The sequence below is a fragment of the Podarcis filfolensis genome (genome assembly GCF_964270895.1).
Source record: "Podarcis filfolensis genome assembly, chromosome: 18".
Lineage (NCBI taxonomy): Eukaryota > Metazoa > Chordata > Lepidosauria > Squamata > Lacertidae > Podarcis > Podarcis filfolensis.
In genome coordinates this window covers 1,961,466-1,987,499 of record NC_139622.1, presented here as the reverse complement: position 1 = coordinate 1,987,499, position 26,034 = coordinate 1,961,466, and the positions used below count along the sequence as shown (strand labels likewise).

Sequence of the window (26,034 nt, the reverse complement as noted above, 5' to 3'; positions counted from 1 at the left end):
CACTGTCAGAAAGTTCTTCCTGATGTTTAGTTGGAATCTCCTTTCTTGTAACTTGAAGCTATGGGTTCGAGTCCTACCCACCAGAGCAGGAGAAAACAAGCTTGTTCCTTCTTCCAGTGGCAGCCCTTGAGATATTTGAAGATGGCTCTTCTATCTCCTCTCAGTCTCCTCTTTTTCAGGTTAAACTTCCCCAGCTCCTTCAACCGTTCCTCATAAAGCTTAGTTTCCAGACCCTTGATCATCTCATTTGCCGCCCTCTGCACACATTCTGGCTTAGGGGGTTCTGCGGCACAAGCTGAATCCTTCCATCAAGCACTGGCGGGCAGTAAGGAAATTTTACCATCAAGAAAGATGCATTAGTGGGCGGTAGGTATAAAAAGGTTGACTACCCCTGTTCTCGCTTGTCAACATCCTTCAGTTGTGGTGCCCAGAACTGGACACGCTGTTCCAGGTGTGGTCTGACCAAGGCAGAATAGAGTGGGACAGGGACTTCCCTTGTGCTCAGGGGTGTAGCCTGGTCAGGTGGCTCCATTTTAGCAAAATGAAGGGAGAAAGGCTACAAAGGGGGGGGTCTGGCCTTTCCAGGAATGCCTTTCCTTTTCCCTTGCGCCCCATGAATCATCTCCCTCCCCCACAGCTGTGCTTTTGAAAGCGAAGAGATGCTTTGATGCCCAGTTTTGCCACCATTTGTGCCCAGGACCCAAGTGCGTGTGTGGTGTGGTGGCTGCAGTGTGAGACTAAGACCTGAGTTCAAGTCCCCTCTTGGCCAGCAAGCTCACGGGGCGATCTTGGGAGCTAGTCACTGCCTCTCTCAGCCTAGCCTACCTCCAGTGGTGTAGCGTGGGTTGTCAGCACCCGGGGCAAGGCAAGTAATTTGCGCCCCCTAACCCGTGGATTTGCATCCCCTAACCCCCAGATGTTGCACCCGGTGCGGCCGGCCCCCCCTGCACCCCCACGCTACGCCACTGCCTACCTCGCAGGGTTATTGTGAGTGTAGCAGAATTGTAGAGTTGAAAGGGACCCTGAGGATCATCACTCCAACCCTGTGCAATGCAGAAATATGCAGCTGTCCCATACAGGAATCAAACCTGCAACCTTGGCGTGGGGGGAGAGGACGACTATGGATCTCATTCACCTCCTCGGAGGAAAAGTGCTGGAGATATATATACACAGAGAGAGGGGGAGGCTCATGACAGTGGTGGCCTCTGGGACTGCTTCGCCATGGGAGCCCTTCCCCAGAAAATTCTCCATTTTTTGCTCTCCATCGCCGCTGCCCCTCCCCCGTCTCTCCTTCATGTCTGACAAAGTGAGGGTGTGCAAAGAGTGAGATGTGGGGCTTCAGGGACCCCCGTCGGGCAACGAGCCTGCCAGCTGCAGCAGGCGGAGGAAGAGGGGAAGAGGAGGAATTTGCTGAGAAAGCGGATGGCTTCATGTTTGACAGGCGCAGCCGGCAGGCAACAGCCGCAGAGGCGAGGGATTGACGTGTCCCCAAAGGGATGGGTGCCAGTCAGATCTGAAACTCCTGTTTAGAGATGGGGGGGCAGTGAAGGAAGAAAGATCCGCTGTCTCCAAAGCGGGTGCCTTTGGCCCAACCCAACCCCCAGAATGGCTGCTTGCTGCATAGAGATGCCAGACCCATAGAGTTGGGGGGGGGGGCAAACGCCAGCTGGGCTGACCCCTTGATTCAGAGTGGGAGCCTCTACGGTTGGAGACCTAGTATCTGGAAACCGCAGGAGGGGAGAGAGTTGCTCTTGGGCCGGGGTCATGCTTGCGGGTTTCCCATCTGGGCATCTTTCTGGCACAGACTCTCCCCGCTCACTACACCCTGTCGCCCTTTCAGCTTCCAGCCCCTCCTCTTCCCAGGCTTCTCCCTCTGACCACTCATCTCCACCCCCCTTCGGGCTCTGAGCCTCCTTCCCTTGGGGGGTCCCCAGCTGGTTCCTCCCACCACGCCTCTGTTCCCCCCACCAGTCCATGGCACCAATCAAGCACCTTGTGAAACTACGGAATTCCCTCCCACACCCTTTGGAAGACTTCAGATTCACTCTTCTGATGGCTACTAGCCAGGATGCCTCTGCAATTGCTTTGGAATAACAGCCGCTGGATTACTCTTGTGCTCGGATCTTGCTTTCCGGCTTCGCCACTGAGGACAGGATCCCTGTCTAGATGGGCCCTGGGCCTGATTCAGCAGGCTCTCTGTATGTTCCTCTCCTCACCTTGCAGGAGGCAGGGGCGAAACTAGGCTGTACTTCGCCCTGCTCAAAGACACAGAGACACACAGGCTGGGAGCCCCTCTGGAGGGGCCAAAAAACCCGGTGGATTGCCTCGCCGCCCCACCCAGCCTAAGCCTGTGGGGCCCTGATCCTGCGAAGACAAGGTGGGAGGAAGCTTGGTGGCTGGATTGGGGGGACGTCTCAGCAGTAGAAGGCACCCCAAATTCAATAAGGTGCCTTGGTGTGAAGAATCTGTCCAAGGAGAGAGAGCTGCGCCTTCTCTTCCCCAAGTGGGTGCTCGGGGCATTTAATCCAATCTAGCAGCTGTCCGGGCGGGGCGATGCCAGAATCCGAGTCTCCAAGCCAACTGGCGCTCCATCTGGGAGCTGCTCTCCTCTGCTGGCGTCCCTTCCTCGCGGCTCCCTGCCAGTTGTCCCTGAGCCAGAGAGAAGGTTGAGAGAGCAGGGCTGGCAATGGAAAGGAAGGGGGCGCCCCCACCTCCCCACCACCACCCGGGGGTGCCAACACAGCTCCAGCTCAGATGGGGTTTTTTTGCTGGGGCAGGTGGGAGATGGCAGAAAATGAGTCCTCATAGAATTGTAGAATTGGAAGGGACCCTGAGGATCATCTAGTCCAACCCCCGCAATGCAGGAATAGGCAGCTGCCCCATATGGGGATCGAACCTGCAACCTTGGCATTATCAGACGACGGAGCTCTCCAGGCCTCCCTGGGCAGCGTGGCCGGGTCTATGATTCGACGACTCTCCTTCCTTGGAGATTTTTCAGCAGAGGCTGGATGGGCGTGTCATGGGTGCTTTAGCTGAGATTCCTGCATTGCAGGGGGTTGGACTAGATGACCACGGGAACCCCTTCCGACTCTGTAATTCCAGGAGGACTGGAGTCGTGACTTTATTTCCAGAGGAAGGACCAGCAGCGCCCCGGCGCAAAAGGAGAGCAGCCCCTTCTCCGGCCTCTCTCGCAGCAGCCGCATTCCCCCGCAAGGTCACTCGCGCATCTTCTCCAGGGACATTTGGGCCCCTCAGGCCTCCGCTGCCAGGAAGCCAGGAGGGTGACCTTCCTCAGCCTCGGACACCCACATCCTCAGGGAGAGGCCGCCCTCGCTCATCCTCCTGGCGGCGCAAACATTCTCCGGGGGGAGAATCTTGCAGGAAGGGCAGAGAAGGGGAGAGCGCGCTGCTGGCTTCCTTGCGCAGCCCCAAGGCGAGCGTCTCCCTCGGGAGCCACGTCCCGGCTCGGCGGGGTCATCCCTTTCCCAGGGCAAAAAGAGGAGAGGAGCCCAGATGGATCTTCCCTCTCCTGTCTGTCTCTGGCTCCAGTTTCAGCTCAGCTCGGGGAGGGGACTGAGAAAGAGACAGCGTGGAAAAGCCTCCTGCTTCTCACAGCGGGTCCTTCACCTGTGGGACTCCCTGCGATACAATACGATAATCTTTATTGTCATTGTCCCATACAGAACAACGAAATTGTGGGTGCTCGGGGGCAGCTTTCCAAAGGGGGCATCCCGGCAGAATGGTTGTGGGGCGAGGTGGTGTTTCTCGAGGGCTGCCGAGCCCAGGGAGGGGGATTGCCTGCGGCCTTGCCGACTCCAGTCCTCCCTGACTCCTGCTGGCTGCTGGGGGAGCGGAGGACAGATAACATCTGGAAGGAGGCAGATGCTCTCTGTCCCTGTTCCAAGGAGACGCATTCCTCCATCTCTTGCAGGCAGCAGGGAAAGCCTCTCCTTAAACTGGGGGGTGGAAGGGTAGGCTCTCAGTAGGAGAGGAGAATCGGAGAGGTGGAAGGGACACCCGAGGGTCATCTAGTCCAACCCCCTCCATTGCTAAAGCATCTATAGCAGGTGGCCATCCAACAGCATAAAAACCTATGAGGAAGGAGAGTCCCCCATCTCCCGAAGGAGTCCCTTCCACTGGTTCTTACTGCCAGAAAATTCTTCCTGATCGGACTTCCGGGTTAGCGCCATCGGCAATGGCGGAGTTCCTCTGACCGAGAGGAACCCGCTCCGCGAAAATCGGGTCTTACCGCCACGGCGAAGGCAGAGACCCTTCAAAAATCCCAGGCGGAGGAAGCCTGGGAACGTGGGATTCGGCTGACACCAGGGAAACCCTTTCTCGGGGATCCGAAGCGACGTGGGGTGAGTGGCGCGGTGTTTTGAATTGACCGCTATTTTTACGGAGTGAAGCCGCACAGCCGTTGCCGGAGAGCGCTGACTTTTTCCTGTGGACAATTGGACTCTAAACAAGTACCCATGAGTAGAACGGAAAATTGGATTAAGAAACATTTTAATTTGGCACTGAAGCGGGAAGGTTCTAAACAGGAAGTCTGCCTTCCGCTTTTGTAAATAGACTAAAGCAAAAATTGTGCAAGCTGAAGTCTGGAAAGTCGTATATAAAGATCTAAATTTCCTTCAGTTTCAACCACCAAAACCCCTCTTGGAAGCAGGAGAAAAGAGGGGGAATTTTGATTGTTCAAGCCTGCAGGAGAGAGAGTAAAGAAAGATAAATTTCCACGGTCTCAAACCTGGGAACGGGGTGTTAGAGACAGAAATTTTTGGGGAAGTTCATTGACTGTGAATGGAACGTTTTTTGACAGATAGTTAAAGAAGAGAAACAAATTGATTCCAATGTTGCCTTTTGCATTTTAAAGAAACAAAAAATTTGAAAAATGAAAGTAATTTTCTTTTGTTGGACCTGCTTTCAAAAGATGGATACAAATAGAAATTGTCTCCTCTAGAGGGAGCTTGTTAAATTGTTGCTGGAGTCGATCTGGGGATTTCACAGCTGTGGAGATTAGGATCGTGGGACCAGACTCTGACCTTGGATAAAAATGTGTTTAGAAGAAGTTTTGGTACTTGCTTTTTGCAAGACAAGTGCTTTGTTGGACCAGATGCATGAGAAGATGGATTTGATGACTGTTGCAGTCAAAAACTTTGGACAAACAGCGAATACTTATATAGAAACCATTCAGGAACCAACCCAGGAACCTGTTTTGACAGGGCAAGTGCAAATGCAGAAGACAATGGAGGAGGTTGCTGCTGAACCTCAAGTAACACAAATGGAGAGACCCGAGGCCCTGCAGGAGCATAAGCCGCTGTTCTTGAAGATTGAATCTGGAGTGGGCCAGGGGGGGTCTGGAGTTGTGGGGGCTCTTAATTTTGGAGGGACTTTGAAACATGCTTTTAAATACTTTCTGGGCTACACTGTTGACTGTGGGGAATGGGACTGTGGGGAATGGGCTGATCTGCTGAGGGAAGATGGAGATATTTTTGGGTTGGAGTCTCCCCGAGACCTACTCCTCAATGAGAAAGGAAAGAAGCTAAGAAAGAGATCAACAAAAGACAAGGTAAAGTGCAGGTATAAAGAAGAAGAAGATCTGCAGAAGGGACATGGAAAAGACTTAAGAGCCTCGGACATAAGATTACCAGGTTGATGGATTAGATGGAATGGACAGTAAGGACTGACATAACCCGAGACCAGGAAGAAGGGACGTTGGATGAAGATTTTTAAAAATTTATTTTGGGAATTACTGTAAAATTAACGAGTATTAGGGAAAATGTTGGAATGAAACTATTTGGCTTTAGTAGAAATGATATAATGTATAAATAAGTATTAAGTTTTAAGCTTTAAGGTATTTTATGGTAAGATAAGGTTAAAATAAATTAAGGTAAATTGAACGACAGAATATAGTGAAAGATGGAAAGGATTTGCTGAGTTAATTAATAGGTTAGACTGTTAAGATAAATTACCCAATAAAAATTGAGAAAGATGGAAAGAATTTGCTGAAACAAATAACTAAACTAGAATACAAAAAGGGAGGTGTGAGGAGGTCGATGAAACAAGTAAATGAAAGATAAAGATATGGAATATTGGATGTGGGTTTTTTTAATTGTTATTGTTATTGTTGTATTGGTTTTTATGTTTTTTTTTCCTTTGTTTTTTATGTATTGTAATGTATGTTTTGTTAATTTTTTGTTGTTTTCTTCTCTTCTTTTTTCTGTAATTTTTAAACTTCTAATAAATATCATTAAAAAAAAAACAAACAGAAAATTCTTCCTGATGTTGAGTCAGAATCTCCTTTCTTGCAGTTTGAATCCATTGGTTTGGATCCTCCTTTCTGGGGCAGCAGAGAACAAGTTGGCTCCCTCTTCCATGTGACAGCCTTTTAGATGTCTGAATATGGCTCTCCTATCTGCTCTCAGTCTCCTTTTTTCCAGGCTAAACATCCCCAGCTCCTTCAGCCGTTCCTCATATGGTCTGGTTTCCAGACCCTTGATCATCTTGGTTTCCCTCCTCTGCCCACCTTCCAGCTTGTCAACATCCTTCTCAAACTGTGGCACCCAGAACTGGACTCCAGGTGTGGCCTGACCAAAGCAGAAGAGAGCAGGATGATGAGGAACCTAAAAAGTCCCCTTATTCCTGGCCCATCTATCCAGAGTCCTGCTCTGGGAGGCAGCAAGCAATGGGTTCCTCCTCCGCAGGGCTCCATGCTGGATTCCTCCGCACCCACGTTTCAAAATGCAAAGCAGCTGCTAGTTCTCAAGGAATCTTGGCTAAATAGGCTGGCGCTGAAGCAGAGAGGAGCCGAGGCCTGCAGGATCAGACCCATGTGACCCCTTTCCTGTCGCCTCCCAGGGAATTTTCAAAAAGGAGGCCAAAGGGATGAGAAGACCCACAAGTGCTGCCGCTTAGTGGCTGGTCAGCCAACTCCCTCCCAGGGAGACTGGGGGGCAGGCAGGTTAGATGTGGGTCCAGGGGTGGGGTGTGTATGGGGGTCCCTTTTCCAAACTAAAGGCAGCCTTGGGGTGGGGGGAGAGGGCAGTGGAGGGCAGGTGCAAGAGTGGGAGGGGCAGCAAATGTTAATTCATTCCCCCCTCCCACCCCTCTCCGCTTTCCAGCCACGCAAGCCAGAGGCACGAGTCAGATAAAAGGATCTCCCTCCTCCTCATTCAGCCCCCGCAACAACAGCCCTGTGGTGTAGGTCAGGCTGAGAGAGACAGTGACCGGCCCCAGGTTACCTAGTGACAGCTTCACAGCCGGATGGGATGGGATTTGAACCCTGGTCTCTCCCAGGTCCTCGTCCTAGACTCTAACCACTGCACAACCCTGTCTTTAGATGCTAATGTGTACTAGTTCCAGGCCTCAATCACACATACCTCTTTTTCCCCCCAGAATCCTACCCTGAACAAGGGGCACAATCTTAATCTGTGGGGTTAATTTCCTCAATGGAAACCACACATGCGTGCAAGATTCCAGCCCAGAGCAGAAAATGAGGAGCAGAAAACGGCTCAATTTTTTTTTGTTTTTAAATCAGTTAATTGATTAAATGTCTGGCTTCCCACCAGTTTGTCACACTGGAGTGGAGCATTTGCCTCTTTGCAAAGCCTCGCGGAGGGAAGGCTGCTTCCCCCTTTGAACAGCAGAGTAGCGTTTTCTCCTCCCTCCAAGGTTGAGAGGACGGAGCCCACACACCTCTGTGGAGAGGACTGGCAGCGCCTGGCAGGTTTCTGTTCTTTCTTTCTGCCTTGTCAGCCCCACACATTAACAGCACAGGAAGAACCTTAGAAATAATAAAGAAATCTGCAATTTAGAACATGCATTGGTCGATTCCACCAGGAGAACAGCCCTGGCTTCCCGGAAAAAAAACACCCCCAAACATTTGATGCTGTAGAGAGCAAGGGTGTGGAGGAACTCGGGGGCCGCATTCGCTTCCGGAGGCCGCAAAAGTGGAAGGAGCAAGAGATGTATTTTATTTATCTGATGCTTTTTAAAAAGGCTTGGCTCGTCTCTGCGCTCCTTTTTGTTCTCCTTCTAGGTCTGCACCTGACGTTGCTCACACCGTCTCTAGAAAGCCTTTCCTCTGTTCCTACAGAAGCCATAAAGGTGACTTGGGGGGCACGAAGTTTCCAGCTTTGGGAACTAAGACTCTCAGCCCATCTCAGCTCATTTCTGGGGCTCCCTCGCCCTCTGGGCTCAACACATCATAACTCAACACATAGGAGGCAGGCAAAAAGTACTGATCGCTTTGGAAAAGGTGGGTGAACAGGCAAAGAACAGGCATCAGGCAGGCCCCCCAACACAGCCATCAAATTCCCTAGGAGAGGGATAGCTGGGATTCTCACCATGGATCACAGAATCACAGAAGTGTTGGAAGGGACTCTGAGGATCATCCAGTCCAACCCCCTGCAATGCAGGATTTGGCCAAAAGATCAGCCACTTCCGACTCCTCCTCTCAATATTGTCACCTGTGCAGGAAGAATTATGCCATGCAGAACTGGCGCCAGCACTTTTGCTCTTTCCATTCCACTCCTCCTCCCTCCCAGTACCTTTTTCCTTTAGTGATGTGTCTTCTTTTTTTAGAGAGAGAGCACCAGCTTTCCCACTGATATTTGCAAGCTTGCCTATGAGGCTTTTTCGACCTGAAAAATGCTTCTAAGCTGAGAAATAAGCATCACCAAGCCCTGAGGTTTGGTGGAAGGTGAGGAGGCAGCGAGGGGGTCCGGAAGGCCTCTGCAGCAAATTTCTGGCAGGCTTGTAGAGCAAGACTACGAAGGCCGATGCTAAGCAGGCAAAATGAGGTCGGAAGGTGGGGGGTAGAGAAGAGATTGACTGCCTGGTCCAGGATCAGCAGCGGGAGCCAAGAGGAGTCGGAGCCAAGATCTTGAAAGGGCTTGGATTTGCCAGCTGCACCAGGGCCTCGCGGGTGGGGGGATTCCTCATCAGTGGAAGCCCTGGTCTTACACCAAACCTTTGGGGGGGGCGGCCAGGTTGCACTGGAGGGGGACAGGCAGACTGCTCTGGCTTTGCCTCCCACCTGGCCCTCCCTTGTTCAGACACTCCTTGTTTGGACTGTGACCTTGGAGAGGCTCTGGACACCCCCTCCCCCGCTTTGGTTGCTGCCCACCTTGGTGTGACTGCTGGCAAACACCACCCCCAGCCCAGCCCCTCAGTTTCCCCATGAGAACAGGCAGCACCAGATTTCGGGCAGTGCAGGCAGTCCCCCCCCCCCACGGGGTGAGGAGCTGAGGGGATGCCAAACCAAGACGCTCCATGATTGAGAAGGTCCATTTGGTGAGCCTGTCATGGACTGGCTGGGCAAAGAGGAGTGGGGGGGGCGCCGGGAGGGGACCCCCCAAAGGAGGAAGGCTCAGAGCCTGGGGATTGGAGGTGGGACACCAAGGAGAGGTCAGAGGGAGGAGAATGGGAGGAGGGGTTGGATCCTGAAGGGGCAACAGGGTTTCGTGAGCAGGAGGAGTCTGTGACAGGGAGCAGTTCAGACTCCCGGCTGAAGCAGAGGAGGGGAGTCAAGAACCAGGGAGTCTCCCTCTCTGACTGCAACAAGCTCTCTCCAAGAACATGCAGAATAACACGGAAGGCAAAACAGAGGCCAGTGGTGTGCAGACACAGTTTGAGACTGCTTGGGAAACATCTGGGAGAGGAGGAGCCTTAAGGTGCAAGGCAGGGTGGACCACTGGGATGAAATTTACGGCATGTAATGCCTTAAGAGAAAATATTATGAAAATGATCTATAGGTGGTACATAACCCCAGTCAAGCTTGCAAAGATTTACCATTTGCCTGACAATAAATGTTGGAAATGTAAAGAAAAGGAAGGTACACTTTTTCACCTTTGGTGGACGTGCCCAAAGATTAAGGCATTCTGGGAAATGATCTATAATGAACTTAAAAAGGTATTTAAATATACTTTCACCAAGAAACCAGAGGCCTTTCTCTTGGGTATTGTAGGCCAAGGGGTGTTAAAGAAAGATATAACTTTTTTCATGTATGCTACAACAGCAGCTAGAATACTCATCGCGAAGTACTGGAAGACGCAAGATCTACCCACACTGGAAGAATGGCAGATGAAGGTGATAGACTACATGGGTTTGGCAGAAATGACGAGCAGAATCCGAAACCAGGGAAGAGAAACAGCGCAAGAAGAGTGGAAAAAATTCAAGGACTATTTAAAGAAATATTATAAAGTTAATGAAAGTTAGAATGATGTTGGATTAGAAAGTAAATGGTTACTATTAGTAATGGTTAAGACAAGGAGAATAAGGAAGATTAGTCTAAACTTTAACTAAAATAAGGGAAGATTTGCTGAACAATTGATAAGAATTTGGAATACAGAAATGGGAGGTATGAGGAAGTCGGGGAAGGAAGGTATAAGAAATTAGGATACGAAATGGTACATGTTTTTTGTTTCGTTTTGTTTTTGTATGTCTATGTATGTCGTGTTTACATGGAAAAACTTTTGAATAAAAATAATTTAAAAAAAAAAAAAAAGGTGCAAGGCAGGGACTTGCAGTCCTGGCAAGGGCTCCATAGGGGCAAGACCACCGGGGAAGGGTTGCTAAGTTGTATGCCATTTCCTTGAATAAAGAGTTAACTTCACCGTGAGTGGAGATGACTGGTGTGTGTGTGTGTTATTGGGTTGTTGTTTTTATTTTGATTATATATTTTGTGGTTTTCTATTTTTATTTTGTTCTGTGAACCACCCTGAGACCTCCGGGTATAGGGCAGTATAAATATTCAAATAATAATAATAATAATAATTTATTTCCTTTATTGGTGACCTGCGTCTGACAAAAAATGTTGGCCTCGCTCAGGGAGCCATACAGTGCTACATCAGGTTACAAACACTTCGGGTTACAGACTCCACTAACCCAGAAGTAGTACCTCAGGTTAAGAACTTTACCTCAAGATGCGAACAGAAATTGCGCAGCGTCAGCGGGACGCCCCATTAGCTAAAGTGGTACCTCAGGTTAAGAACGGTTTCAGGTTAAGAACGGACCTCCAGAACAAATTAAGTTTGTAACCTGAGGTACAGTCCCTTCACTGCCTATGATTCTTAGTCCTCCCTCACAGGGTTGCTGTGAGAATAAATAGGGAGGAAGAGAGCCAAGCCAGCCACCTTGAGCCCCTTGGAGAAAAATGTTGGGGTAAAACGCAATAAATAAGCAAACAAGGTAATAAACAAGGCCTCCAGTGGCGGGTGGTTTAATGGGTTGGTGGGTAGCAGTTGCCACTTCCTTTACAAGAAAGGCAGAGCGGTTGCACCTCAATTGTTTGCCCACCGCGAAGTCAGTCCTTGAAAAGCGTTTGCTGCTGCAATCTCTTTGTTGCAATGGGTGTGTGTGATTCTTTTCTTCTTCTGGTTGTGGCTGGCGCACCCCAACAGCGGAAGGGGAAGAGTTGAAAGAGGCGTGGATGGAGTGGAGTTGCTACCTTGGGAACGGTGTCCATGGCAACCGAATCAGGGAACCCCTCCAAGAACCTCAGCTGATGGAGAATGAGAGCAGGAACATGTGAGCAGCAGCTGAGGCACAAAGGCGCAGCCTGGATTTAAGGAAAGGGATATTGTGGTCAGAGCACCTGCTTCACACCCAGAAGGTCCCGGGTTCAAGCCTCCAGGCTGCCTTAAGAGACCACAGTGGGTGCCGCCAGGGTTGAAGTCAAATGGCTGCAGCACCCAAGTGACCTCTCTGGGGTACAAGCCTGGGCTGTGTGTCACGGCCTCATTGAGGGGGTCCAAAGAAGAGCAAGATGTTTGGAACCTGCTTGGCTGCAGCAGGTGTACAAGGCACCTTCCAGACGCCATAGGAACTCTGGATTTGTGGAGCGTTTGCTTCTGAGTCTTTTCTTCTTCCAAAGATATCCTGCAAGGCAGCAGAGCTTCAGAATCAGAGTTTTCCTTCTCCTAGATGGACTCCCTTCCCAGGTGGACGGGCCCCACCTGCCCCTCACTTCCCTCTACAGCACAGGCAGAACTTGCCTTCTTGACCCTTGGACCCCCCCTTGGTCTCATCCACTTCAGCCACCAGAGCCTCTCTTCAATGCAAAGCACATCCCTAACTCACCGAGGGTTTGAGACCCATAGGCTCCGCTCACCTGGTTCAGTCGGGCAGTCGAAGCCATTTCTGGGGATTGTGGCTGCTGTCGCCTGCTGACAGCTTCGAGGAGGTGCAGGTGAGAGCTGAGTGCAGGAGAGGGACCAAAGGTGGGCAAACTGCGCCCCAAGGAGCACGATGTGTCCCCCAAGAGAGGTACTGCCCCTCCCCCAATACACCTGTTTCTCCATCTAGGGCTGGGGAAACAAACCCCGCTCCAAAACCCTCAAGAGCCACTGCCAGTCAGTGTAGATAATATTGAGCCAGGTGGGCCAGCAGTCTGATTGGATAGAAACCAGCTCCCCAAGGCTTCCTGCTTGAAACCAGCTCCTTTTCACAACCATGAGGCCTAGCACCTTAAATTTCAAGAAAGGGCTGTGGCTCAGTACTTTTCAAGGAGGCCCAGGTTCAATTCTCAATGGTGTATCCAGGTCAGGCTGTGAGACCGTGTCTGAAAGAAACCCTGGAAAGCTGGAGCCAGTATTGAGGAAGATAGACACGTGGTCTGATTAGACAGAAGGAAGTTTCCTGTATCTCAAAATCTGCAGTGTTCAGGAATAACTGGAGGCAGTTATTCTGGCCTGGATGGTGTTGGTGTTTCAACTCCCCTAGGAATAGTAAAAAAATTCATATGCCCCCCTCTCTTCAAACTTGAGTGCGATATGCAGGGAGCTGCAAGTTTTTTCAAAAACCACAATCAAACAGCATGATGCACTAAGAGCCGTCAAGTCAGATTGGAGATGCTGGAATCCCCACAAGTCTTTGCGCCTCTGCTCTCTTCTTGAATAGCTGAGGGGAGGTTTGGGAGTGGAACAAGGGGGGGGGCGGGGGCTCTCTGCTTCAAAAAAAGCAACACCTTGAAAGGTAGCGGCAGGTGATAAGGAAGATGAAGGCTGCCTGCCAAGACCTGTTTCTTTAATCTCTGCCAAGGCAGAAGCGCGATGTGAGATCAGAGGGGTGTTTTGGCAGATGAGGAGCAGCTGACGGCAAGACCAGAAGAGCAAAATTCCTCTGCCGATCTGCCTGCTTCTTCAGCAACTGGGGTCCCGCCCCTCATTGTCAGTGCTGCGCAGCTACTCTGGAGGGGCTGGGAGTAGGGGGGCCTGTCTGCTAGGCGAGGGTGTGGTTGAGGGAGACACAGAGCATCCCGATCTGAAAAGTTCAGAACTGTGCTTAATACTAAAGCTGCTGCATGAAAAAAGACGCTCAGGGAGAGACCACAGATCCTTTGGAGGGGAAGGAAATTATTGTCCTCTGTCAGAACTAAGGAAAAGCAAGAGTCTGCAGTAAAAAACATGGTCTGCAGTAGGGCTGGACAATATCCGGTTTTCAACATCGAAATATACTAAATATACTGACTAAACATTGCAATATACTGATATACCTCAGTGTCTGAAATAGGAATGGTTTTCCCCACATTGTGATTTTTGCATAGTGCACACGCACACATAAAGATCCACAATATATTGCCAGGTCATAAACTATGAAACTGGTATCATAACATGGACTTCAAACCGGTTTTGGGTGAGATATCGCTCTATCACCCAGCCCTACTCTGCAGTTTGAAGCAAGAAGGCAGATTCTGCATGATTTAGGATGGTGTTCCTCCTCATGCAAGACAGCCATATTATTATTAGTCGTACCCCGCCCATCTGACTGAGTTTCTCCAGCCACTCTGAGTGGCTTCCAACATATATAAAAACACCATTAAACACCAAGCATAAAAAAATTTCCCTATGCAGGGCTGCCTTCAGATGTTTTCTGAAAGTCATATAGTTCTTTATCTCCTTGACATCTGGTGGGAGTGTGTTCCACAGGGACACACTACTTGCAGTAAGGGAACCACCAGAAGGCCCTCAGAGCTGGATCTCCATGCCTTCCTCCGTCTGGCATCCTTCGGGTGTCGCTTGACTACAACTCCCATCAGCTCCAGTGCCCAACGATGATGTATGGCCACCTGGAGGATGGAGAAAGGTGTCTTTGGGAGAAGCCGCGGTTGCCACTCCCTGGAATTCATTTTCCCCTGCCCCCTTCTGACTTTCGAGACAGGGCTGCGTTGTGGGCATGAGGGCTAGGGCCTTGGCTCTTTGGTTTGTTGTTGTGAATGCCAAACTATCCAAGGCCAAATCATAGTTCTAAAAAGTCACCTTTATTAAATGATCTGCATGTCTGCCCCCCACTGGGCTCCCCCTCCCCGATTAAAACTGAAGGCATATTTCAACTGTACCCTGATTTCCTTCAGCCTTTCCTCTCAGGAAAAGAAATACGTGTAAGACAAAGAACTACCTGCTCGCTACCCAAGAAAGAGCACAGACTCATGCAGAGAGGCACTTTGGGAGGGTTGGACTCACCAGAATTTGTATTTATTGACAGAGAGTTTGGGGGTTACTGGTCTTAGTTGTTAGGGTTAGCCTTTCCAACCTGGCGCCCTCCAGCCACGCAGGGCAAAGACTCTGCAGCAGGAGGACAGTCATCTCACAAATTTTCATTTTGGCCTGTCTCTTCTGTTCCCGACTTCTTCCTCATGGGACGAGAACCCTGAGAATGTGTCAAGTTTGCAACTGAATACACTGGTGGCAGGTTTCAGCTTCTCTTCCTGAAAATCTTAACAGCCCAACTTCCAAGTGGAGGTGCAGCCACCCCAAATGAGATCTAGACAGAAACGCTGATATTTCCTCCTCCCCGTGGCTTATAATTTATAGGAGGCACCCTGTTTTCCCACCAGCTGGATTTCTGGGGCTGAGAGACCTTCCGTCGCCACAGCCCTAAGGATCCAAACCACAACGGACCCAGGAAAAGCTGGGTGGTGCAACTGTTTTCGGAATCTGTCAGCAGAAGAGAGTAGAAACATCGAGGAGACAATGAAGGTGGTCTTGTAACTATGGAATTCGTTTGAAGGTGATCCTGTAATGAAGGGACAAGTTTGAAAACAGACCATCTTGAGGGGTCAAAAGCAACTGGAACAAAAGTCCCAGCTGTGTGGAACGAGAGATACCTCTGTACAGGCACGAGAGTAACCACGGTAAACTGATGAAGATAAGGTGCCCAGTTCCGTATTCAGATTTCCTGGGAAACTGGATTCCCAGCGATCTCCCAGGGTGAGAGGCTTGGAGAGAGAGGGATACTCCCAGGTGAGAGTTGGGAAGGCTCACCTTTCTCTGTATGGGATAAAAGTTTAGATACAGGAGCGAGAGAGGGCTTTGTAGTTTCCTATCACCTTTCTTTTCTTCTAATTTCTCTCTTGTTATCAGACTTTGTAGATTAGTCCGTTCTTTTTATTGTATCATGGAAAATTTCAATAAAACTGGATTCCCAGCGTCCTTCTGTCCTGTCTGCAGTCCCCCCCCCCTTCTGCCCCAAGAAATGACTTTTGACGGAGCCCGTCTTGGCTCTGGGGTGGCCTTCTCAGCCTGGGGCCCGCCCTGGTGGGCAAAGAGATGGGACCGCGCCACTTCTTCCCCACAACAGACGGAAGGCACAAGAACCCCGGGTGGTGAGGGGTCGGGGAGAGGCAGCCTCACTTCTCTGCCGCCGGCTGCTTCCGTTGCTGCCGCCGCTGCCGCTTCTTCCGTAGCTTCCGATGGAGGACAACCTGCTTCTTGTCTTCCAGGACCTGCTGGACTCTGCTCCGAAACTCAACATTCTTCTTCCTGATCTTTGCCAGCTCAGCCTTTCGCTGTGCCTCCAGGTCTGGGTCCTGGGGAGCGAGGAGGAGAGAAGGCAAGGAGACTGAGAAGCAGACCCTCTTGGCCAGAGCATCCTGACTTTACCAGTCTCCCACTGCCCACAGGCTTTGTTTTGACATCTGACCAGGGCTCTTCTGGGTGGGCACCTGCTGGAGGCCGTGCTGGACCTGCCACTTACTGAGGGAGGGCACAGAGCAGGGTTTGCTCAAGGACTAGGGCAGGGGTCAGCAAACTTACCGCGCCTTGGGCCGGTGACTCCAGCGCCGATCGCGCAGTGGGCCGGAGGGTGGGGGAGCGTATGCCCATACGCGTGCGCACACGCTATTTCCGGCACGCTTCCAGGTCGGAGCACCGGAAATAGCTTGTGAGCATGTGTACAGGCCTCCTCCGACCTGGATGTGCACTGCAAATAACGCTTGCGCGTGCACACAAGCTATTTCTGGTGCTCTTCTGACCTGGAAGTGGGCAGCCGTGCAGCACAGCGCCGGTACGAGTGGGCGGTGGCAGTGGGCGTCGCTGCGAGCTGGATAAATGAGTACCTTGGGCCTTATCTAGCCCGCGGGCCTTAGTTTGGGAACCCCTGGACTAGGGGCTGGGTGATGTCAGCTTTTCAACATCGCGATGAATCACCAGCCAAACATCGCGATCTGGTGATACACTGCGATGTTGAAATCTGGCTGAGCCAAGGCTGCCTGCTGCTGAGAGCAGGGAGTGGAGAGGCGGGGGCAGGGGGTGTGGGTTGTGGGTTGTGAGCTGTGCTGCCAAGAGAGCCTTTCTGCCTTGAAGGGAGCTGCAACTAGAGTTGCTGCAGATGTGGCGCTCCTAAAGATCACCTAAGGCAAACAGATGTGGCAAGAGGGGGAATTGCTCCAGAGGAGGCAGGGACACACAGGGCCATCCCCTCCCCCAAAATGATCGCACCTTTCCTTCTAGGATCATCTGTTTCCGTTTGTTTATTTCCTTCTTCTCATCAAAATCGGTCGCCTCCAATCTCTACAAAGAAAATAAACATAAAGGTTGTTTTAAAGCACTGTTTCCGAGAGCGGGCAGTACTGTCGGGGGGTGGGGGTGGCGAGAGGGATTACCTACAGAGGGGCTGGTGCTGTAAAGGACTACTGGGATTTGAAAAGCTGATATCGCTGGACCAATGATTCCATCAGTTTTGCTGAATTAATTAAACTAAAAAGGTTTTAATCAGATTTTGAACAAACATGAAATTAATTGCGAGTGTTTTGAATTTCATTGTGTTGTTATCTTGCTTAGTGGGTCATGCGAACTGCTATTCTGAATAATGCTTTTTTAAAGGGCAGGGGATGCTGGGGGTGAGTTCATGGAACCACTGTTTTCAAAGCATATATGTATCCCCAGGCTTCCATTCTGCTTTACCTGGGGAGGCAGGGAAATGGGAGGAAGCTAAAACATCGATTTTGGAGTGGGGAGATCAGAGCTCAAATCTGTGCTTCCCCACAAAGTTCACTGGTATTCCCACACTACAACCCGGCCCACCCCAAAGCCCTCACTCACAATCTCGCATTCCCGTCTCACAACGTTCACTTGGGTAAGGATGTTCAGTACGGTGTGTTCCTCCACGGAGAACTCCTGGAGCTTCATCTCTGCAAGGAAGAAAGGCATGGGGGTGTTCCTAAAGGATCTACACTGGTTCCCAGCACATTTCTGAGCCCTATTCAAGGTGCTGGTGCTGACCTTTAAAGCCCTAAATGGCCCCATATACCTGAAGAAGCGTCTCCACCCCCATCGTCCAGCCTGGGTCCAGCTCCAAGGGCCTTCTGGCAGTTCCCTCCCTGAGAGAAGTGAGGTTACAGGGAACCAGGCAGAGGGCCTTCTCGGTGGTGGCGCCCGCCCTGTGGAATGCCCTCCCATCAGTTGTCAAGGCGATAAGAAACTATCTGATGTTTAGAAAACGTCTGATGGTAGCCCTGTTCAGGGAAGTTTTTAATGTCTGATGTTATATTATGTTTTTATACGTGTTCAAATCCACCCAGGGTAACCCAGCCATATGGGTGCAGTATAAATAATAAAAATATTATTTTTAGGTGAGTGCCAATGGGGGCCTCTGCTCACACAGTGCTTCCAGAATTGAACTGGTGGCGCAAGGGTGATGAGGATGCATCTTGGGCAAGGATTTGAGACATTTCTTAGAACCTCCATCGAACCTCCTCAGCCTTTTTGGCTTTCTATCTGGCTGCTGTTATTGGCCGGTTTTATTGTTACTGAACATGTATATGTTGCTTAAGGTCAGAGCGGGTTTCTAAGGAGCTTAAAAGTTTAAAACACAAATGAAGTACAGTGGTACCTCGGTTTACGAACTTAATCCATTCCGGAAGTCCGTCCTTAAACCGAAACCATTCTTAAACCGAGGCGTGCTTTCCCTAATGAGGCCTCCCAGCGCCAGTGCCCTGCCACCGTTTGAATTCCCTTCTTAGACTGAGGTAAAGTTCACAAACCAGGACACTACTTCCGGTTTTGCGGAGTTCGTAAACCAAATCATTCTTAAACAGGACTGTTCTTAAACTGAGGTACCACTGTACATGAAAACAGGGTCAGTGGTGGCAACCAGGAATGGTGTGAAGAACCAGGTGAGAGGAAGCAACTGCAAAATGAGTGGTCTGCCAGTGGGAAGGGAGGCTGATAAATGTCAGCAAAGCTGACTAGGGCTTGACTGCAGCCTTCCCCAACACGCTGCCCTGCAGACTTTTCAGATTACAACTCTGTGCTGGGTGGGTGCTGATGGGAGCTGTTCCCGCCTGGAGGGCACCAGGCTGGAGGGAGGTTGTGCTGCCATGTCAGCCCTTCCCAGCCATTTGCATCGCCCTCTTTCCCAGGTGGCTGGAGGAGCCGCCAAATCGGTAACTTGGCAGTTCCTGTGCGATGGGCTGTCGCTCCCAAGCTCTCCTTCTCAACTCACTGATCTGCTCCTCGATGGCGTGGACCAGGTGGATGTCATACTGCGTCACCAGCGTGATGGCGATGCCGTTTCGGCCTGGGGAAGGGTGGAGAGAAGAAGGGGGTTCATGAACACAGGACAATTCTCCTCCCCACCAGGGACCCCCAATACGAAAGAAAGTGCTGCATGTTCCATCCATGTGGGAGCCAGTTCCTCCTCTGATATGGTGACTAATCAGCAGGTTGTAGCAGCCATCCTTACCTGCCCGGGCAGTTCGGCCTACCCGGTGGATGTAGATTTTGGGGAGCCCCGGCGTGTTGTGGTTGATGACCACTTGGACTGTGGGGATGTCGAGGCCTCTGAATTGAGAGAGACAAAGAAGAGAGGGGCAGGGTTAGAAGTTGGGAAGAACCGTCCACCCAACACTGTCCCTACCAAAAATTAAAAAGGGGAAATATATACATTTAAAAGCACCAGAGAGGGATAACAAACTCAGATGTTCCCAAGAAGGTACTTTTAATTTTTCTCTGTATGTGACAACAGCAGCAAGAATAATCTATGCACAAAGGTGAAAAGACCAAGAAACACCAACCAAAGAGGAAGGGCAAAATAAACTGATAAAATATGTGGAGTTGGCGAGAATGACAACAAAAATTAGGGATCAGGAGGAATCATTGTTAAGGGAGGAGTGGAACCCTTTGCAGAGTATTTGAAGAAGTTAAGCAGTCAGATAAACCTACAAGTAGGACTTGAGCTGTGAGCAGCAGTGAAAAATAATTAGGATATTAAATATAGATGGAAGCGGGTGGTTAAGAATGATAGGCAGGACCCACCTGGCGGCCACATCTGTAGCAATGAGAATCTTAAAGACGCTGGATTTGAACTTGGCCAGGGCTGCAAAGCGCTGCTTCTGTTAGAAAGAGTGGAGAGAGAGAAGGGGGAAAGGCAGTCAGAGCAGGGAAATGTAGGAAGTGGCTGGGCACTTAGTCCAGGTGGGTGGGGAGGCAGAGACCCCTGTCTGTTGGCGGACCCTTTTTAAACTGGAGGTGCCAGGGGTGAAACCTGCAGGCAAAGCAGGTGCCCTCCCCACTAAGGTATGGTCCACCCACTGGAGGAAAGCAGAGGAAGGAAGAACTAACCCCAGCAAGAACTCCCCACCCCGGGGCGGGCTCCTGTTGAAACCAAGAGGGACCACGGATTCTCTCACACCAAGGAATCCACACAGCAACTGCGTCTTGCTTTAAGAAACATCAGCATGTGGCTCCGCTTGCCCCCCTCCCTCCCCCCTGTGTGTTGCCCCTCCAGCTGTTAGTGCAAGGCCTCTGCCAGCCTCTGGCTCACCTGCTTCATCATGGAGTGCAGAGCCACCGAAGGGAAGTTGAACCTCCTGAGCATCATATTCAGGATTTGGCAGTTCCTGCAAGAACAAGAGATCTAAGTCCTTCCTCTTGCCTGTCCCAGCCCCTGCTCTCTGGAGGGGAAGAGGGTCAACCTTGGCACTTCAGGGGAACTGCAGCTGACTGGAAACCCTCTGCTACATCCAGGGGGCCAAGGGTGTTCCGTTATGGTTGTTGCTTCCCTTCTCTGTGACCACAAATTACTAATGTAGGACCAAACTTGGGTCTCCAGCTGTTTTTGGACTACAACACCCTCATCTCTAGCTAGCTGTACTTTACCTGGCAGGGCTGTTCAGAGGACTGACTTCCCAACCTTGCAAATATCACCCTGAGTTGCCTAGAGGGGAATGCAATATACTGGAAAGAGCCAAAAAGGTTTCTGTCTTACCCTGGCACCTTTTTCTCTCCTGCCCAAGAATATTCTTTTATCTGCAAAGCTGTTTCTCTTCTACAGGTCAAAAGCTTCCACAAGGCAGCTGGCAGGGAAGAGTGCTTCTGAGCACAAGCAAACTGCCCTTCGGCCACCTCAAAGGCATCCTCCTGCAAGGGGAACATCCAAAGAGGCCCAAGGAGGTCCTCCATCTAGTCCAGCATCTTGGGGCCAACCAGAAGCCCCTAAGGGAAGCCCCCTGGAAGGGCACCAGGGCCCTCTCCTGCTCTTCCCCAGCAATGGGAATTCAAAGACGGAACTCTATGGGGTTCTAGCCTGCTATCATTAAAGCCCTGAGGGCATAAGAATTTCCCTACCATCTAGTCCAGCATCCTGTCCTCACTGTGGTCAACCACCTGCCCCAAGCAGGAAGCCCACAAGCAAGATCAGAGCAAAGCAACTCTCTCTGCTTGTGATTGCTCAGCAACTGCTGTTACCCAGAGGTGTTTATTCCCTCCAGACAGGGGAGGGCAGAGTATTGCCATCATAGCTAGGAGCCAATGACAGCCTCAGTTAATCCTCCGGGGACAGGAGTGAGGAGTCTGGGCTGAACCTGGCACCTGCCCCTCCCTGGAGCAGAAGTTCAGGATTGCCTCCAAGCCAACTGTGAGCCTGGGGAACTCTCCCCTCTTGGGAATTAAAAACGGAAGGTGAGCTTTTGAGCCAGCAGGGAAGAGTGGCAGAGAAACAGAGGGAGGCCAACCCAGACTCACTTGCACGTGTTGGTGAAGATGATGATGGACCAGTCTTCATGCTCGTCCTGGAATGTCTGGACCAGGTGGACCAGGTAGGCGTCCTTCACCTTCTCAGGCACCAGCAGGTAGCGTTGGTCCAGCTGCTCCACTGTCCGGACTCTGGGAGGATGGGGAAGAGGAGGCCCAGTTAGGGGTGACAGAGAGGTTAAGAACTTCCTTGCACCAGACCAGGCTCCGTGCCTCCCCAGCACAAGGCCGTCTCCTCTCTTGGTGGCCCCAAGTCTCCAGTAGTGGTTTTCCTGACTCTCCAAAAGGAGGGGACTGAACCTGGGACCTCTCAGCATACAAAGTGTGAGATAGAGCCTCTTCCCCTCCATTTGCAACAGGGCAAGAAGATGGCAGGTTGAGCCAGCCACAAGAGGGTTGTTGTGAGGCCTCCGAATCATCATCATCATCCATATAATAAAACAATATACTGTATAACAACAACAATATAACGTATGTTTAGGACATTTTGGCTGCCTCTCATCTATCCATTCAGGTATCTCTTAAGCCAGGATTTCCCAAACTTGGGTCTCCAGTTGTTTTGGGACTACAGTTCCCATCATCCCTGACCCTTGGTCCTGCTAGCTAGGGATGATGGGAGTTGTAGTCCAAAAACAGCTGGTGGGCCAAGTTTGGGAAACCTTGATGTACACTGTCTACCACTCAGAGCCTGGAGGTCAAACTCACTCGGATTTGGATTCCCAGAAGAAGGGCTTGTTCATGGCGATCTGCTTGAGCTCGTTCAGGGTGTCGGTCAGAGTGGCACTGAAGAGCATCGTCTGCCTGCTGGCTGGGACTGCTGCCAAGATGACTTCCAGGTCTTTGGTGAAGTCGGTGCAGCCCTGCTCCAGCAGTCGGTCAGCTTCATCCAGGACCTGAGCCAAAATGGAGGGGGCAGGGACAGGTGTGTCACCAGTGAACTGCCAGAGATGGAAGAGGACAGAGCAGAAAGGGAAATCCTCCCAGGGAAAGACAGGGATTGGAAAGCATGCGGGAATTTTAAGTTGGTGCAAGATTTTTGGCATTTGCTTTTGACAGAAAGGATAAACATTACTAAAGAAAATATTGTTTGTTTTCCAAAATAAACGCCACTGAATGTTTTTGATTATACCAATGTATTGTTAAAAGAATTGGTCTTCTGTCTGATATTGACAGCCTGAATAGTAAATGCAATTCAATGAAAAACAGCCCCAAATCTGACACTGGGTGGTTGCCACCCCTTGCACTGCCCCTTAGCCATAATGGAGAAAATGACGCCTAATGTGAGATCTGGGCAAGGGCAAGAAGCGCCAGACACTTGCTTTATGATCTGGCAGTCTTTTACGACATACACAGCAGAACCATTGTTTTCAAGGCAACCTTTGTCACAAGCCTGGCAAACCTCGAATGACACTTGATAATCGGGTAAGGCACTTGGACCTTGCTATTCTAACCCATGTGCAACTGTACATGCCTGTTCTATAGTTTTCCACCTTTAAATTTTCCTCTTTGTTCTAACCGCTGTCCCTGCTTTACATACAGCATAAAACCACATGGGAATGTCAGACCTCCAGGCAGGCCATTCTACTCCTTCCCAGGGCAAGGGACCCCCAGCAGCCCCAGCCAACGTTCACGGCTGATGGAAGGCGGAGGGGGACTACTACTACTACTATTTACTTATACCCCACTCATCTGGCTGGGTTTCCCCAGCCACTCTTCCAGCACATACATAGACAACATCAAACATTAAAAACTTCCCAATACAGGGCTACCTTCAGCTGCCTTCTAAAAATCTGATAATTGTTTATTTCTTTGACATCTGATGGGAGGGGATTCCACAGGGCAGGAGCTACTACTGAGAAGGCTCTCTGTCTGCTTTCCTGTGACTTCACTTCTTGCAGTGAGGGAACCGCCAGAAGGCCCTCGGAGCTGGACCTCAATGTCTGGGCTGAACAATGGGGGTGGAGACGCTCCTTCAGGTATACTGGGCCAAGGCCGTATATTGAATGAAGCATTCAGACCAGCAGAGGAAGCTCTGAGTGCATCAGTATATCAATCAAACTTTTACTGTGCTAGCTGAATGCCATGACATTATCCATATACAAGATAAAATAAAGGGGAGTTGCATGCAGATTGTGTAAGTTAGATCTCAGGGTCCCCTTTACAATTAACGGCTAATTTAACTAATTTATTTGCCCTAATCCTCCCGGCTGTCAGAGCATAGAGAGCAACTTTGTAAGTTGTAAAGTCACCCTCTCCGCCATGGTTAAGCTGCTTTCCTGCAGAAAGGTTTTATAAATCGATTCCTTGGTTCTGCATAAAGTGGGCATTGCACATGGGCGCCTGCAAAACCATCAGTATATGTGAATGTCTGGCTCGCTTAAGACTCTATAGAACTGTTATTCACAACAATAATGGAACTTGGGAGGCAGATAATACTTTCATTTTTATGAATCTTTATTATTTGCAAAGGGAATCTATGCTAATAGTTGCCTATCCCTTTGGAGCTGTGCTGCGTTTTTGTCCTTTTGCCCTTCCAGGCTGTGAAGGCTTACGGTTCATATTTTTTATTCACATAATCATAGAATTGCAGTGTTGGAACGGACCCTGAGGGCCAGCTAGTCCCACCTCCGGTAATGCAGGACTTGCAACTAAATTATACATGACACGTCCTTTGTTTCTTTTTTGTTTATTCTTTTTTTTTTTTTTTTGCTGCATTTGCACTTTTTCTTGCTGAGAAACAGAAACAGAAATGCAAAAAACCAAAAGCTTTCTAAGCCGCTGTGAGGAGAGAGGCATCGCACAGCCCTGCAGAGGCTTGAAGGTGGCCAGGTGCTGACTGGCTGCCGAACTAAGGGCCTTCCTTGGAAATTAGGGTGCACTCTCTGGGACTTACCAAGAACTTGATCTTTTGAAGGCTGAAGGTGTTGGAACTTCGCAGGTGGTCGGCCAGCCGGCCCGGGGTGGCGATGACGACGTGGGGCTTGCGGGACAGCTCTAGGGCTTGAGCCACCATATCTGCAAAGTGGGAAAAGAAGGGGATACCTTAGCCCCTCTCCAAGGGCGCAGAGTGACACCCCCACACCCTGCTCTGCGCAGATTTGCCAATAAATTATCTTCAGCTGCTCGGTGGCCCTTCAAGCAAGATGTCCTTAATTTTGTTTGGGAGAAGGGTGCAGGAAGAACCCCTCCGTTTTCTGAGCAGGACTTACGTACCCATCCCACCAACGATGATGCAGTCCTTTAGGCCCAGCGGCTTCCCCAAGACCCGGAACTGCTCGGCGATCTGGTGGGCCAGTTCCCTGCCGGAGAAGGAATGGCAGGAGATTAAAAAAACACGCCGCTGTTTCGCACCGTGCCACAGAAAAGAGTGGGGTATGATGATGATAATGATGTATTTCTTGTTTTTTATATTGCCGTGAACTGCTCTGAGACAAAAAGCGCTATCTGAACTTAAAGGTAAGGGTAAAGGACCCCTGACAGTTAAGTCCAGTCGTGAATGACTCTGGGGTTGTGGTGCTCATCTTGCTTTACTGGCCGAGGGAGCTGACATTTGTCTGCAGAGTTTTTCCGGGTCATGTGGTCAGCATGACTAAGCCCCTTCTGGCGAACCAGAGCAGTGCACGGAAATGCCGTTTACCTTCCCGCCGGAGCCGTACCTATTAATCTACTTGCACTTTGACGTGCGTTCGAACTGCTAGGTGGGCAGGAGCTGGGACCGAGCAATGGGAGCTCACCCTGTTGCGGGGATTCGAACCGCCAACCTTCTGATCGGCAAGTCCTAGGCTTTGTGGTTTAACCCACAGCGCCACCTGTGTCCCTATACGAACTTAATAAATAAGAATAATAATTCAATTAACCACAATGATATCTGAGTGCTGGTCCAACGCAGGGGCCGCCCTCAACGAGGACCAAGGACTTTTCTCCAGCAAGACCCGAAAAAGCAGCAGTCTGGCTCTTACCTTGTGGGCGTCAGCACCAGGCAGAAGATGCCATACGGGTCTTCTGAGAGCTTCTGCAGGATGGGCAGCACAAAGGCGGCCGTCTTGCCGCTGCCAGTCTGGGCACAGCCCATGCAGTCACGGCCTGCGGGAGGAAAGCAGATGGGAAGGGCAGCAAGTGGGGAGGCGCTCTGCATGTGCTCAGAGGAACTCTTTCCCCAGCCAGGGCAGCCGTTCCTAGGAAAGGCTGAGGCAGTGGCTTTGGAGCAATGAGGAGAGGGGGCTCAACAGACCTTGCCAAGCATGTGTGAAGGGGCGGGGTGTCTGCGGAGGGGCGTGGCCAAAAGAACAGGAGGCTGGGCCTCACGGAAGGGGCGTGGCTTCCATAAGTGGGAGCGGCTTCAATAGCAATAGGGTGGGCGGGGCCTAGCTCCCCATGGCAGGAGTGGGCGGGGCTGCGTGTCCGTTTCCTGAGGCGCGAGGGAGCCGGGCTTACCTTGGAGGGCGGGCGGGATGCAGGCCTCCTGCACCGGCGCGGGCCTCGACAGGCCTAGCTGCTCTGCCTGCGACACCAGCCAGGGCGACAAGCCCAGCGCGCGGAAGCCGGACATGGCCGGAGCTGCCTCCCCTCGCCGCTGAGGAGGAAAGAGCGAAAGGAAGGGGAGCAATCCCACAAGGCACCGCGACAGGCGCCGGCGCATGTGCTCGCGTCACGCCGCGCTCCCCTCCAATGGACTACGACGCCCAGCATGCATTGCGGCCCAATAAACGAAGCCCTATTCCCGGCGCTTACAACTCCTATGCGGGGTTCATGGGTTTCAGTGGCTCTGACAGGAAGAGGGCGG

At 50.9% G+C, this 26,034-nt stretch overlaps 1 protein-coding gene across 1 annotated transcript; it reads right to left on the bottom strand.

The window, feature by feature from the left end:
* Window positions 1-14,442: 14,442 nt before the first annotated feature.
* On the bottom strand, window positions 14,443-25,906 carry DDX49 (DEAD-box helicase 49). The gene is made up of 13 exons (XM_083594676.1): window positions 25,686-25,906; window positions 25,211-25,334; window positions 24,465-24,550; window positions 24,145-24,266; window positions 21,957-22,144; window positions 21,243-21,383; window positions 20,044-20,119; window positions 19,536-19,612; window positions 18,964-19,061; window positions 18,724-18,798; window positions 17,322-17,410; window positions 16,719-16,790; window positions 14,443-15,808 (listed from the first exon to the last, which is right to left on the bottom strand). The coding sequence occupies exons 1-13, from the start codon at window positions 25,888-25,890 to the stop codon at window positions 15,629-15,631; spliced, it is 1,533 nt and encodes a 510-aa protein (XP_083450802.1). The 5' UTR covers window positions 25,891-25,906; the 3' UTR covers window positions 14,443-15,628.
* Between the last annotated feature and the right edge of the window lie 128 nt (window positions 25,907-26,034).

Coding starts and splice junctions, on each gene's coding strand:
- DDX49 (XM_083594676.1), bottom strand. CDS start 25,890: ATGCGCCGGCGCCTGTCGCGGTGCCTTGTGGGATTGCTCCCCTTCCTT. Junction 25,335..25,685: donor CATCCCGCCCGCCCTCCAAG/GTAAGCCCGGCT, acceptor TTCCTCCCGCAG/GCCGTGACTGCATGGGCTGT. Junction 22,145..24,144: donor TTCAAAAGATCAAGTTCTTG/GTAAGTCCCAGA, acceptor ATTTTGGCTCAG/GTCCTGGATGAAGCTGACCG.